Source organism: Sebastes fasciatus, chromosome 13 (genome assembly GCF_043250625.1).
Source record: "Sebastes fasciatus isolate fSebFas1 chromosome 13, fSebFas1.pri, whole genome shotgun sequence".
In the NCBI taxonomy this organism is placed as follows: domain Eukaryota; kingdom Metazoa; phylum Chordata; class Actinopteri; order Perciformes; family Sebastidae; genus Sebastes; species Sebastes fasciatus.
Genome location: NC_133807.1, coordinates 33,489,829 through 33,502,225, shown reverse-complemented (window position 1 = coordinate 33,502,225; position 12,397 = coordinate 33,489,829). Strand labels below are relative to the sequence as shown.

At 39.8% G+C, this 12,397-nt stretch overlaps 1 protein-coding gene across 3 annotated transcripts; it reads right to left on the bottom strand.

The window, feature by feature from the left end:
- Positions 1 to 813: 813 nt before the first annotated feature.
- Positions 814 to 10,923, bottom strand: maza (MYC-associated zinc finger protein a (purine-binding transcription factor)). 3 transcript variants are annotated; one of them, XM_074657032.1, is made up of 8 exons: positions 10,091 to 10,923; positions 7,252 to 7,402; positions 6,295 to 6,746; positions 4,941 to 5,191; positions 4,776 to 4,839; positions 3,560 to 3,731; positions 3,027 to 3,442; positions 814 to 2,203 (listed from the first exon to the last, which is right to left on the bottom strand). In XM_074657032.1, exons 1-7 carry the CDS (start codon positions 10,121 to 10,123, stop codon positions 3,117 to 3,119), a joined length of 1,449 nt encoding a protein of 482 aa, XP_074513133.1. In that variant the 5' UTR covers positions 10,124 to 10,923; the 3' UTR covers positions 814 to 2,203; positions 3,027 to 3,116. The 3 variants fall into 3 exon arrangements, with proteins under 3 accessions (XP_074513133.1, XP_074513134.1, XP_074513135.1); XM_074657033.1 differs by having other exon boundaries at positions 814 to 2,188; XM_074657034.1 differs by having other exon boundaries at positions 6,319 to 6,746.
- Between the last annotated feature and the right edge of the window lie 1,474 nt (positions 10,924 to 12,397).

Sequence of the window (12,397 nt, the reverse complement as noted above, 5' to 3'; positions counted from 1 at the left end):
CTACACATCCTCTACTAGTACTACAAGTACTACTAGTACTACTACACATCCTCTACTGCAGTACAAGTACTACTAGTACTACAAGTACTACTACACATCCTCTACTGTAGTACAAGTACTACTAGTACTACAAGTACTACTAGTACTACAAGTACTACTACACATACTATACTGCAGTACAAGTACTACTAGTACTACAAGTACTACTACACATCCTCTACTGTAGTACAAGTACTAGTACCACATACTCTACTGCAGTACAAGTACTACTAGTACTACAAGTACTACTACCACATACTCTACTGCAGTACAAGTACTACTAGTACTACAAGTACTACTACACATACTCTACTGCAGTACAAGTACTACTACCACACTGTGGAAATGCTCAGTAAAAGTCCTGCATTGGAAATGTTACTTCAATAAAAGTACTAATACTACACTGTAAAAATACTTTGTTAAAATTAAACGTACTAATACTACACTCTTAATATACGCTGATACAAGTAAAAGTACTAATACTACACTGTAAAAATACTCTGATGCAAGTCCTGCATTAAAAATGTTACTTCAGTAAAAGTACTAATACTGTACCACACTGTAAAAATACTGCAGGTACTGAGTATCCCTGCAGTACTGTGTGTAGTTTTCTGAATGTATAAAGTAACTAAAGCTGTCAGATAAATGTAGTGGAGTAAAAGTATAAAGTGGGATGAAAAGAAAAGACTCAAGTACCTCAAATGTGTACTTTAAGTACACTACTTGAGTAGATGTACTCCAGCAGGCACTCATGAAGGATGATGTCACCTTGAGTCATTTTACTGCTTATTTTTAATACAGTAGTAACGCAGCGCTATGCTCTATATGCATCAAGTACAATCAATATGCACACAGCCACAGGAAGGTAGCTACGAGTCAACAAGTCACCTTCATCAAGAGTTACAGATCAGCATCCAGAGACAGAGCGAAGACCATATGAAGCAGAGAAGGTACGCACACTCAGTGTTCATCGGGGGGGGGGGGGGATATACACAAACAACTCTATCAGCTATAGAAAAGTGTTTATATACACGATGGCCCGTCTGAAACAGCTGATCCAGAGTCCTGTTAGCTTTCACTGCTCTGAAGAATCTCACGAAGGCAAACTGGAGACTGTTGAGTTAAAAAATAGAGTCGAGGTCGACCGATGGCGGATCTTTAAAGGCCGATATAATACCGATGGTTTGGAGCAGGAAGAAGCTGATACCCCCCCACTAACTGACATCTAAAATATATTAATTAATTAATTAATAAAAACATAAATAAAAAAATACAAATTAAATACAAAAATAAATTAAATTAAATTAAAACATAAGTAAAAAAATAAATACAATAATAAATAAATAAATAAATCTGGAACTGAACATGAAAGTCAAATTAATAAATATGTAAATAAAAAATACTTCTGGAACAAAGTGTGAGATTTAATTTCATGAATGGATGGATACGCGTCTGGATTCATTTGGAAGTTAAAGTGACCTGTCTGTCCCTGTCTGCCTTGTCTCGTATCATGGACTGGTAGTGCTGCATTATATATTCAATATATATATATTAACTTTTGTGGGGAAAATTAAACTGAAAACAGGTCGAATATGACGAATACCACTCGTCTGCTTGCTGTAAAACCAGCTGTTCCCCGGACCGGACCGCAAAGTTTTAGCCCACATGTCGCCAGAATCGATTTATTGGTCGACCTCTAAAATGAATTAAGTCGTGTTTTCATATGTCCTTAGGTCTCATTATAAACAAACACTGATATCATGGAATATAAATTATCTAAAAACATCAACGGCTTTACAAAATCATGACAGTCTGTGCAAGTCAGTCGACAGTTAAAACGATGACAGGATGGCAAATAGAAACAGCTAATCGCTAAGCCACATGAATAAAAATACACATTAATCTTCCTGCTTCATGAATGAGCAGAGGTTTCCTTATCGTCTAATCCACAGACGTCTCTTCGCTGGCTTTGACCCGTCTGATTTGCAGAGACATCGTACAGTTAGTGTGTCTCTCAGTGTCGGTGGCAGGTCAGCTGTTCAACACTGCTGACGGAGCTGGAAGTAGAAGGCCGACGTCCTCACGAAACCACCAACAACGCTGAGGAGGGAAGAGGATCTTCTCCCGGTCTGAGTCCACTTCTGGCAGTCTGTTAAGAAAACATCTGGAAAGTGAAAACAAACGCATGGAAATGTCACAAAATATCATCATGAACCACACGGATGGATGGAATACTGAACGGGCCCAGAGGCCCAAAGTGTCACGGGCCTCCCCGGCCTTCACCTGCAAATTGTCCCTCAAAGACACACGTACCGACCAGGACGAGACTCAGAATGACCACAAAGACACACAAACAACTAAGAGAGACACAAAACAACTATAAAGAGACACAAAACAACTGCAGAGACACAAAACAACTGCAAAGAGATACAGAATGGCCACAAACAAACACAAAACAACTACAAAGAGACGAAAAACAACTACAAAGAGACACAAAACAACTATAAAGAGACACAAAGCAACAATAAAGAGACACAAAACAACTATAAAGAGACACAAAGCAACTATAAAGAGATACAAAATGACTAAAAAGAGACAAGAAAAACAACTGCAAAGAGACAAAAAATGACTACAAATAGACACAGAATGACTGCAAAGAGACAAAATAACTACAAAGAGACACAAAACAACTATAAAGAGACACAAAACAACTGCAAAGACACAAGACAACTACAAAGAGACACGAAACAACTATAAAGACACAAAACAACTATAAAGAAACTCAAAACAACCACAAAAGAGACACAAGACAACTACAAAGAAACACAAAATGACTACAAGGAGATGAAAAGCGACTACAAAAAGAAAAAACAACCACAGACAGAACATAACTACAAAAAGACCAGAGCAGTTGGAGACACAAAGACGTGTAAACTCAGTGAACTTTACATGTTACCAGTGAACGTGTTTCTCGACTAATGACTCACACATCTGGACTGGATGCCGTCTCTCCTCTTCCTCGTCGTTGGCCTCCTGCCGTCTCCGTCCCCTGCTCCCCCCCTGGCCCTCCCAGCGTGCTAGCTGTGGGGCTGCGGGGCGATGCCGGAGCAGTCCGTTACCAGCAGTCCCACGGCGCTGGCGCTGGACACGGTGACGGCCACGCTGGTGGTGCCCACGGGACCCGCCGTGGTCGGGTCGGGGCCCGGGTCCACCTGGTTGGCGTGGGTGCCCATGTGACCCTGGAGCTGCGTGGCCGTCTTGCACTGCACCCCGCACAGCTGGCAGAGCAGCACCCCCCCGGCCCCCGTCCCACCGAAGCCCCCCCGCGCCCCGCCGCTCTCCTTCCACTCCTGGCCGTGGTGCTTCTGAGCGTGGACACGCAGGTAGGTGAGCGTTGTGAAGCCTGGAAAACACAAACACCTCCTCAATACTTGAATACTTGAAGCTCCACAATAAACAATAAACGCATCGTCCTGTAGCAACTCCACAATAAAAGCCTCCTGCGTTTCCTGTGACTTACTGCGGTTGCAGAGGTGACAGGCGTGGTGCTGCGACTGGTTGTGGACCCTCATGTGGTCGGTGATGTACGCGGCAGACAGCAGCTTCCCACAGATGTGACACGGCACCTTCTCCTCGTGACGGACCAGGTGGGCGCGGAGACGATCCCGCGTGGCGAACGCCGACGTGCACGTCTGTGGGAAAACATAAAAGACCAGCATGGATACATACATGTAGTGAGAGTAGCAAGAGACACACTCAGAAATACAACTAGAGACAATATGGATGATATATTCTATTACTTTATAGGTAACTTTTTAATATTCACTGTCATGATGTGAATTAAATACCTGAAAAATAATATATAAAATAATATAATCTCAGAGAATATTCAAAGTTTTTTGTCGTACATTTTATGATTTATGACTATGAATTTCTGAGATTAAAGTGGTAAATTTATGAGGAAAAAACTGATATTCTCTGAGAATATTAATGCTAAATTTATGCAAAATTACGAGGGAAAACTTGGATATTTTCTGAGATTAAAGTGGTAAATTTACTAGAAAAAGTCTCAGATATTCTCTGAGATTAGAGTGGTAAATTTATTAGATAAAAATGATATTCTCTGAGATTAAAGTGGTAAATTTATGAGGAAAAAAAACCCACCTAAAAATTACGAGAAAAAACATGGATATTCCCTGAGATTATAAAGTTAAAAAATAAAATATAAATGATGCTGATCCAACAAAACAACACTATTTTAACAGTTTTTTTTCACGTAAATTTGTGAGTTTATTTCTTGTTAATTTACCACTTTAATCTCAGAGAATATTCGATTAATTTTTCTCATAAATTTGTGAGTTTTTTTCCCTGAAATACTGTGAATATTATTATTTGTATTGACCTACAATGGCCCTAATATGCGTCGTAGAAAAAGGTCCTGAAAGTTCATTCTTCTAAATGTTTGTTTTGTCTCACAGTGCTTCAGTTCTGATTGTATTTTACTTTTTATTTATTTACCCACATGGCTTTCTTTGTTAACTTTCATTTACAACAACCAGCTTCATATTAATGTGTAATATGTAACGTTAGACGGTTATTTCTGGCTCGCTTCAGGTTAGATTTGTTTTATTAAAAACACCATAATTATCATCATTATTATCCAGTGTTTCATGGTCTATATGATTCACAAACCCATATTGGTTGAACTCCAGTAAACAGACAGATGAAGACGTTACCGTGCACTTGAACGGTCTCTCTGTAGAGTGCACCTGTCGGACGTGGCTGTTGAGGTGGTCCGGTCTGAAAACAAAACAAAACCAGTCATTAAAAACTGATAGATATTTGACCTCTACGCTCCTTTAAAAAGGTCCCTAAACGTCTCATCTGATCTACGTTAGTACCGAGAGAAGGCCTTGGCGCAGTGAGGACAGACGTAGGGTTTCTCCACGCCGCCTTGGTGCGAGCGCACGTGGTAGCTCATGCGGTCTTTCCTCTTGAAGCGCTGCTGGCAGATGGGGCAGAAGTACGGCTTCTCGTCCGAGTGGGACAGACGGTGGCGGTTGAGGTGGTAGACGTCTCTGAAGGCCTTCCCGCACGCCTCGCAGGCGTGGTTCTTCCTCACCTGGTTGGTGTTGGGGTGGGGATTCGGATTCTGTGGAGCAGCAGCAGAGAAGTTAAAAGGCGGGTCCTTTAAAATAATATATAAAATAATATAATCTCAGAGAATATTCAAGGTTTTTTGTCGTATATTTTATGATTTATGGATATGAATTTTTGAGTTTAAAGTGGTAAATTTACAAAAAAAACTGTGATATTCTCTGAGAATATTAGTGGTAAATTTATGAGGAAAAAACAACAGAAAATTACAAGAAAAAAAACTGATATTCTCTGAGAATAAAATAGTAAATTTATTAGATAAAAACTCTGATATTCTTGATGGGGCAGGCGGGTCCATTATTATTTATTATTTTTTTTAGGTTGTTATATCATTCTGTAGAAAAACGTGAGTCTCCCGGGAAAATCGGGAAGGTTGGCAAGTATGATGATGACGCTGCTACATGTACAGTATATATATACATCCTTATAGTCGGTGTATTAATACAGTAACTTAGATGGCGGTCGGCGTGCTCCCAGTTTGGAGAAGCAGACGGGAGTACCGACAGGAAGCTAAGCGACGTACTGCTGTGTGGACGCCACGTTAGTTCAGATCAGAAAGTCACACAATAACCGATCGCAGTAGACCAGCAACTCCTGTTCTGAGAGGTAAAATGACTGTTTTGTGAATGGAGTCTGGTGGCTTTGAAGAGAGCGGCTTCGGTTACCTGTCAGAAAACGCTTTAGAAGCCGCTTTACCTCGCCGTCAGACAGCCCTTTCTGACGGGGAGGTGAATCCGTTATATGTTGCTCTCTTCAAAGCCACCAGACTCCATTCACAAAAACAGTATTTTACATCTCAGAACACGGGAGTATAAATACAACCCCACTTCTTTCAGTTATTTCCAAACTTAGCTGAGCTAACGTTGACTCCGCTAGTGTTAGCGTTCACATTACCGTCGTTGCTTTTTGCTAACTGAACAAAGACGTCTGTTGCCGCCTTATATTAAACAAAAAACAAGATGGTATTTGGAGGACTGCTGGTATTTCTGTGGACGTTGCATGCAGATGAAATCGGTAGAAAATAAACTCTGAATGACCAAAACTAGGAGATATAAATATAAATCAACCCTGAATGGTGGTTTGATCGTGGTCACTCACCTCCCTGCACACCAGCGAACCCACCTGCTCCATGGAGCCCACGACAACAACAGCTGCCTGGATGGGTTGAGGCGGTGCAGCCATAGTTACAGTTGCCGTGGCGATGGACACGGAGACCGGCTGGCTCTCTTGGTTGGCGTGCTGCTGACCGAGCTGGGGGAGCTGGGGGTGCTGGCACTCCGGGGCGGCAGCGGCGACGGCGGTGGCGGTCGGAGGGAGTGGAGGAGCTGGAGGTTGCGTCGGCAGGGTGAGGTGGAGGAGGGACAGAGGGACCGTCTGCTTCTCCACCCGTCCTCCCTTCACTGCGTCCTCCTTCTCCCGCGCCGCGCGGTCCTTCATCTTGATGCCCGTGTGCACCGACTGGTGCCGCCGCAGGTTGTAGCTGTTCTTGAACTCCTTGTTGCAGGTGGCGCAGATGTGAGCGGGCCGGCTCGGCTTGGTGAGCAGTTTGACTGGCGGACACAGCAGAGGGGCCAAACGTCAACAAACATTTCAACTTTTTAAATGTTTTCACTGTCTTACACATATCCACCCATTCAACATTTATTTATGTTGTTTATAACTTACAGAAACACCGACTTGTTCATAGACATTTTATTTATGTTGCTGGTCGTTGGTGCATTTTATATATATTTCATTACACGGCTGTGTTGAATACTCGATTCTGATTGGTCAATCACGGCGTTCTGCTGTCTGTAATTTCTGTAAACAGACCGTTGCTACGTATAACAGACTGTTGCTACGTATAGCAGACCGTTGCTATGTATAACAGACTGTTGCTACGTATAACAGACCGTTGCCACGTATAACAGACTGTTGCTATGTATAACAGACCGTTGCTACGTATAACAGACTGTTGCTACATATAGCAGACTGTTGCTATGTATAACAGACCGTTGTTATGTATAATAATCTATTCATGAAACAGGTTGAGACCCGCCATCCCCCCCTCCTCACCAGGTAGCGGCTCCTCGCTCAGCGCGGCGGTGTCGACGGTGGACGGCGGCGTGACGATGTGCTCGGCTGGAGGACTCTGAGCCGAGCCGGTGAGCTCCGGCAGCAGCTCGGCCTGAAGAGGCGTCTCAGGTTGGCTCTGAGTCGACGGCGTCTGATGGAATCAAACAGGAACACATTTATTTATTAATCCTCCAACACACAGTTCATCTTCACAGGTCTGATCGACTTATTGATCCACCGGGGTTATAGAAACAGTGTTGTGATGGCCCACCGACGGGAGGTCAAAGGTTAAAGGTTAACTGTTGGGTAACGGTTTGGTGTTCAAGGTAAAAAATCTACCTATTAGTCCACTAATTGATCATTTAACTATTCTGATTATTTTCAAGCAGAAATGTCAAACGTTCTCTGGTTCCAGCTGTCAGCTTCCTTCTGACGTCTTATTGACCAAACAGTTAATCAATTACTTTAGAAAATAGTCTGCAGATTAATCTGTAATGAAAATAATTGTTAGTTGCATCACAACTTTGTCAAAATCTAAATTGGGACTCATAAGAACCAAGGATGGACTACCAGCCAGGCAGAGAGGGCAACTATCCCACCAGGGGCCCCAGACCTCCAGGGGCCCCAGACCTCCAGGGGCCCCAGACCTCCAGCTCCATGCCGGTCAACTAGTTGCACATAATTTAATTGCAAATTTCTTATAAATATTGGTAATCCAGTGAAATTTTTCCAAAAGAATATGTGAAAAATATCTGAAAAAATGTCCGAAAAATATTAGCAAAATATGTTGAAAAAATTACAGAAACTCATTAGTAAAATATCTAAAAAAATAAAAGTGAAAAATGTCCAATAAATATGTGAAAAATATCTAAAAAATTAAGGAAAAGTATTTTCGTTTTGTGTTTTTATAGTGTGGTATTAGTACTTTTACTATAACAGAGTATTTTTACAGTGTGGTATTAGTACTTTTATTTTAACAGTATTTTTATAGTGTGGTATTAGTACTTTTACTATAACAGAGTATGTTTAGTGTGGTATTAGTACTTTTACTATAACAGAGTATGTTTAGTGTGGTATTAGTACTTTTACTATAACAGAGTATTTTTACAGTGTGGTATTAGTACTTTTATTTTAACAGAGTGTATTTACAGTGTGGTATTAGTACTTTTATTTTAACAGAGTATGTTTAGTGTGGTATTAGTACTTTTACTATAACAGAGTATTTTTATAGTGTGGTATTAGTACTTTTACTATAACAGAGTATGTTTAGTGTGGTATTAGTACTTTTACTATAACAGAGTATTTTTACAGTGTGGTATTAGTACTTTTATTTTAACAGAGTATGTTTAGTGTGGTATTAGTACTTTTACTATAACAGAGTATTTTTATAGTGTGGTATTAGTACTTTTACTATAACAGAGTATTTACAGTGTGGTATTAGTACTTTTATTTTAACAGAGTGTATTTACAGTGTGGTATTAGTACTTTTACTATAACAGAGTATTTTTACAGTGTGGTATTAGTACTTTTATTTTAACAGTGTATTTACTGTGTGGTATTAGTACTTTTATTTTAACAGTATTTTTATAGTGTGGTATTAGTACTTTTACTATAACAGAGTATGTTTAGTGTGGTATTAGTACTTTTACTATAACAGAGTATGTTTAGTGTGGTATTAGTACTTTTACTATAACAGAGTATTTTTACAGTGTGGTATTAGTACTTTTATTTTAACAGAGTATGTTTAGTGTGGTATTAGTACTTTTATTTTAACAGAGTATGTTTAGTGTGGTATTAGTACTTTTACTATAACAGTGTATTTACAGTGTGGTATTAGTACTTTTACTATAACAGAGTATTTTTACAGTGTGGTATTAGTACTTTTATTTTAACAGAGTATGTTTAGTGTGGTATTAGTACTTTTATTTTAACAGAGTATGTTTAGTGTGGTATTAGTACTTTTACTATAACAGAGTATTTTTACAGTGTGGTATTAGTACTTTTATTTTAACAGTGTATTTACAGTGTGGTATTAGTACTTTTATTTTAACAGAGTATTTACAGTGTGGTATTAGTACTTTTATTTTAACAGAGTATTTTTACAGTGTGGTATTAGTACTTTTATTTTAACAGTGTATTTACAGTGTGGTATTAGTACTTTTATTTTAACAGTGTATTTACAGTGTGGTATTAGTACTTTTATTTTAACAGAGTATTTTTACAGTGTGGTATTAGTACTTTTATTTTAACAGAGTGTATTTACAGTGTGGTATTAGTACTTTTATTTTAACAGAGTGTATTTACAGTGTGGTATTAGTACTTTTATTTTAACAGAGTGTATTTACAGTGTGGTATTAGTACTTTTATTTTAACAGAGTGTATTTACAGTGTGGTATTAGTACTTTTACTTTAACAGAGTGTATTTACAGTGTGGTATTAGTACTTTTACTTTAACAGAGTGTATTTACAGTGTGGTATTAGTACTTTTACTGTAGTAAATGATGTGAATACTTACTCAGCCTCTGGCTGCTGGTATTCCAGCCCTGCTGAGAGGTCATTCACATGTTTTGCTCTCCAGTTTCATTATTAACAGAGTTTATTTATAAAAGGTGAATTTAAAGAGTTTAAACAGGAAACATGTGGAGGAGTTCACCAGCTCCATCCTGACCCCTCTGTGACCTCCTCATCACCTCCTCCTCCTCCTCCTCCTCCCTCTTTAACCCCATGCAGACATGTCAACCTCCCTCCTCCCTCCTCCTCCTCCTCTTCCTCTTTTCCCCTCCCCAAAAATATACTCCCAAAACCACAACACAAGCAGCTCCTGCATCAATTAACTCACCTGAAAGAGGAAATTACTCCAGGAGGTGTCCATCCTGAGCAGTGCAGCCAGCAGCTGGGGACCAGCAGCCAGCAGAGAGGGACCAGAGAGGAGGAGGGAGGCCGGGGAGCAGCAGCTATCAGCCGGGGACCAGAGAGGACCAGAGGAGGAGAGGAGAGGACCGGAGCTCTGGAGGAGGAAACGCTCCAAACTGCAGCTATGAAAGTACAACCTGAGGCCTGTAATTGTAATCTCTCCTCTTCTCTCTAACCTGCTCAGGATTAATTAAATGAGAATATGTGATGAAGATAATGATCTTAAATCAGCTGTTCGGCTGTTATGAATGAATCTCTGAGATGGTTGATGTCATGCTGCTTTTAATGCTTTTAATGGTGCATCTTTAATATAATCTGCTTATGTCTACTGTAAATATAAAATCTGGTGAATTGCATGCAAAAAAAATCCAGGTTATTTCTCTGCAGAAGCTGAGCAGGATGTGGTGCTGATCTCAGCAGCTGTTCAGGATGTTCAGGAGGTCTTTAATGTGTTTTTAGTAGCTGTATCTCCGGGAGGAAAAGGCCTCAGCGTCGGTCCCGAAGCCTCGGCGTCAAGTACCCGGACTAGAGCGCTCCTGGTCGGCCGCGGTCCACGGCTCCGCCTCGGTGCTTCCATCCACCGGATGACATCTTTCTCTTTTTTTCGGTCTCTCTCTCTCTCTCTCTCGCCCTCCCTCCCTCTCGCTCCTTTCTTCCTTTTCTTTTTTTATCTCCTTCACCCCCTCTGTCCCGAAAGCTTTAAAGGGAAGGTGTGATGATGCTCCCTCCTCTTCCTCTTCCTCTCCTCCTCCTCCTCTTCCTCCTGGACCTCCTCCTCTCTTCCCGGTAGTTGGCCGACAAATAATCCAATCCGACATTCACCAGGACCTCTCTCTCTCTCTCTGTTGGTTAAAATGGTGTCGAGTTTATCTGAAACCAGCTTCATCCTCCTGCAGCATCTTAAAGGTAACGATGCGCGCAGCTGCAACATCTGGAATCTAACATGACGTCGAGTCTGTTACACCAAACTCCATTCAAAAAATATAACATTTCATGCATGCTTGTCTTAAATTCATTATAATAACCATAATAAGCACAACTAATGATATTTTTACATTCAGTAAGAAGCACTTATAAATTCGGCATGCATCCAATACACCAAGACTTTTTACTATTTCCCCCCCAAAGGTACACTGTGGAACTGCTGGTAACCTGACGTCCAGTCTCGAGTCTGTTAAACCAAACTCCATTCAAAAAATCTAAAATTTCATGCATGCTTGTCTTAAAATTCATTACAATAATAATAATAAGCACAACTAATGATATTTTTCCATTCAGTAAGAAGCACTCATAAATTCGGCATACTTACAATATACCAAGACAGTTGACTTTTAATTATTTACCCCCCAAAAGTACACTGTGCAACTGCTTGTAACATGATGTTCATTTTTGATTGAGTTGCACCAAACTCCATTCAAAAAAGTCTAAAATGTCATGCATGCTTGTCTTAAAGTCGTTACAATAACCATAATAAGCAGGGGCAATTATATTTGTCCATTCAGTAATAAACACTAATAAATTCGGCATGCATTTATTACTAAAATATGTTAACTTTTAATTATTTCCCCCCTAAAAGTACACTGCAACTAATGGTAACATGATGTCCATTTTTGATTGGGTTACACCAAACTCCATTAAAAAAAATCTAATATTTAATGCAGGCTTGCTTTAAATGCATTATGATAACCATAATAATCACAAATAAAGATATTTTTCCATTCAGTAAGAAGCATTCATAAATTTGGCATGCGTGCGTCCAATACACCAAGACGTATTTTATTGCTAAAATATGTAAACTTTTAATATTTTCACCCCCAAAAGTACACTGCGACTGCTGGAGTCTGTTACGCCAAACTCCATTCAAAACAATATTAAATTTGATGCATGCTTACCTTAAATTAATTATAATAACCATAATAAGCAGGGGTAATCATATTTTTCCATTCAGTAAGAAGCACTCATAAATTCGGCATGCGTCCAATACACCAAGACGTATGGATTCTAACCTGATGTCCAGTTCTGATTGGGTTACACCAAACTCCATTTAAAAAATATAAAATTTCATGCAGGCTCAATTTAAATTTATTATATTAATCATAATAAGCACAACCAATGATAGTTTTCTATTCAGTTAGAAGCACTCATAAATTCAGCATGCATTTTATTACTTTACTGCTATGATTAGCACTACATCCTAAAACACTCTACTTGATTTAGGAGTGTATCATTTAAG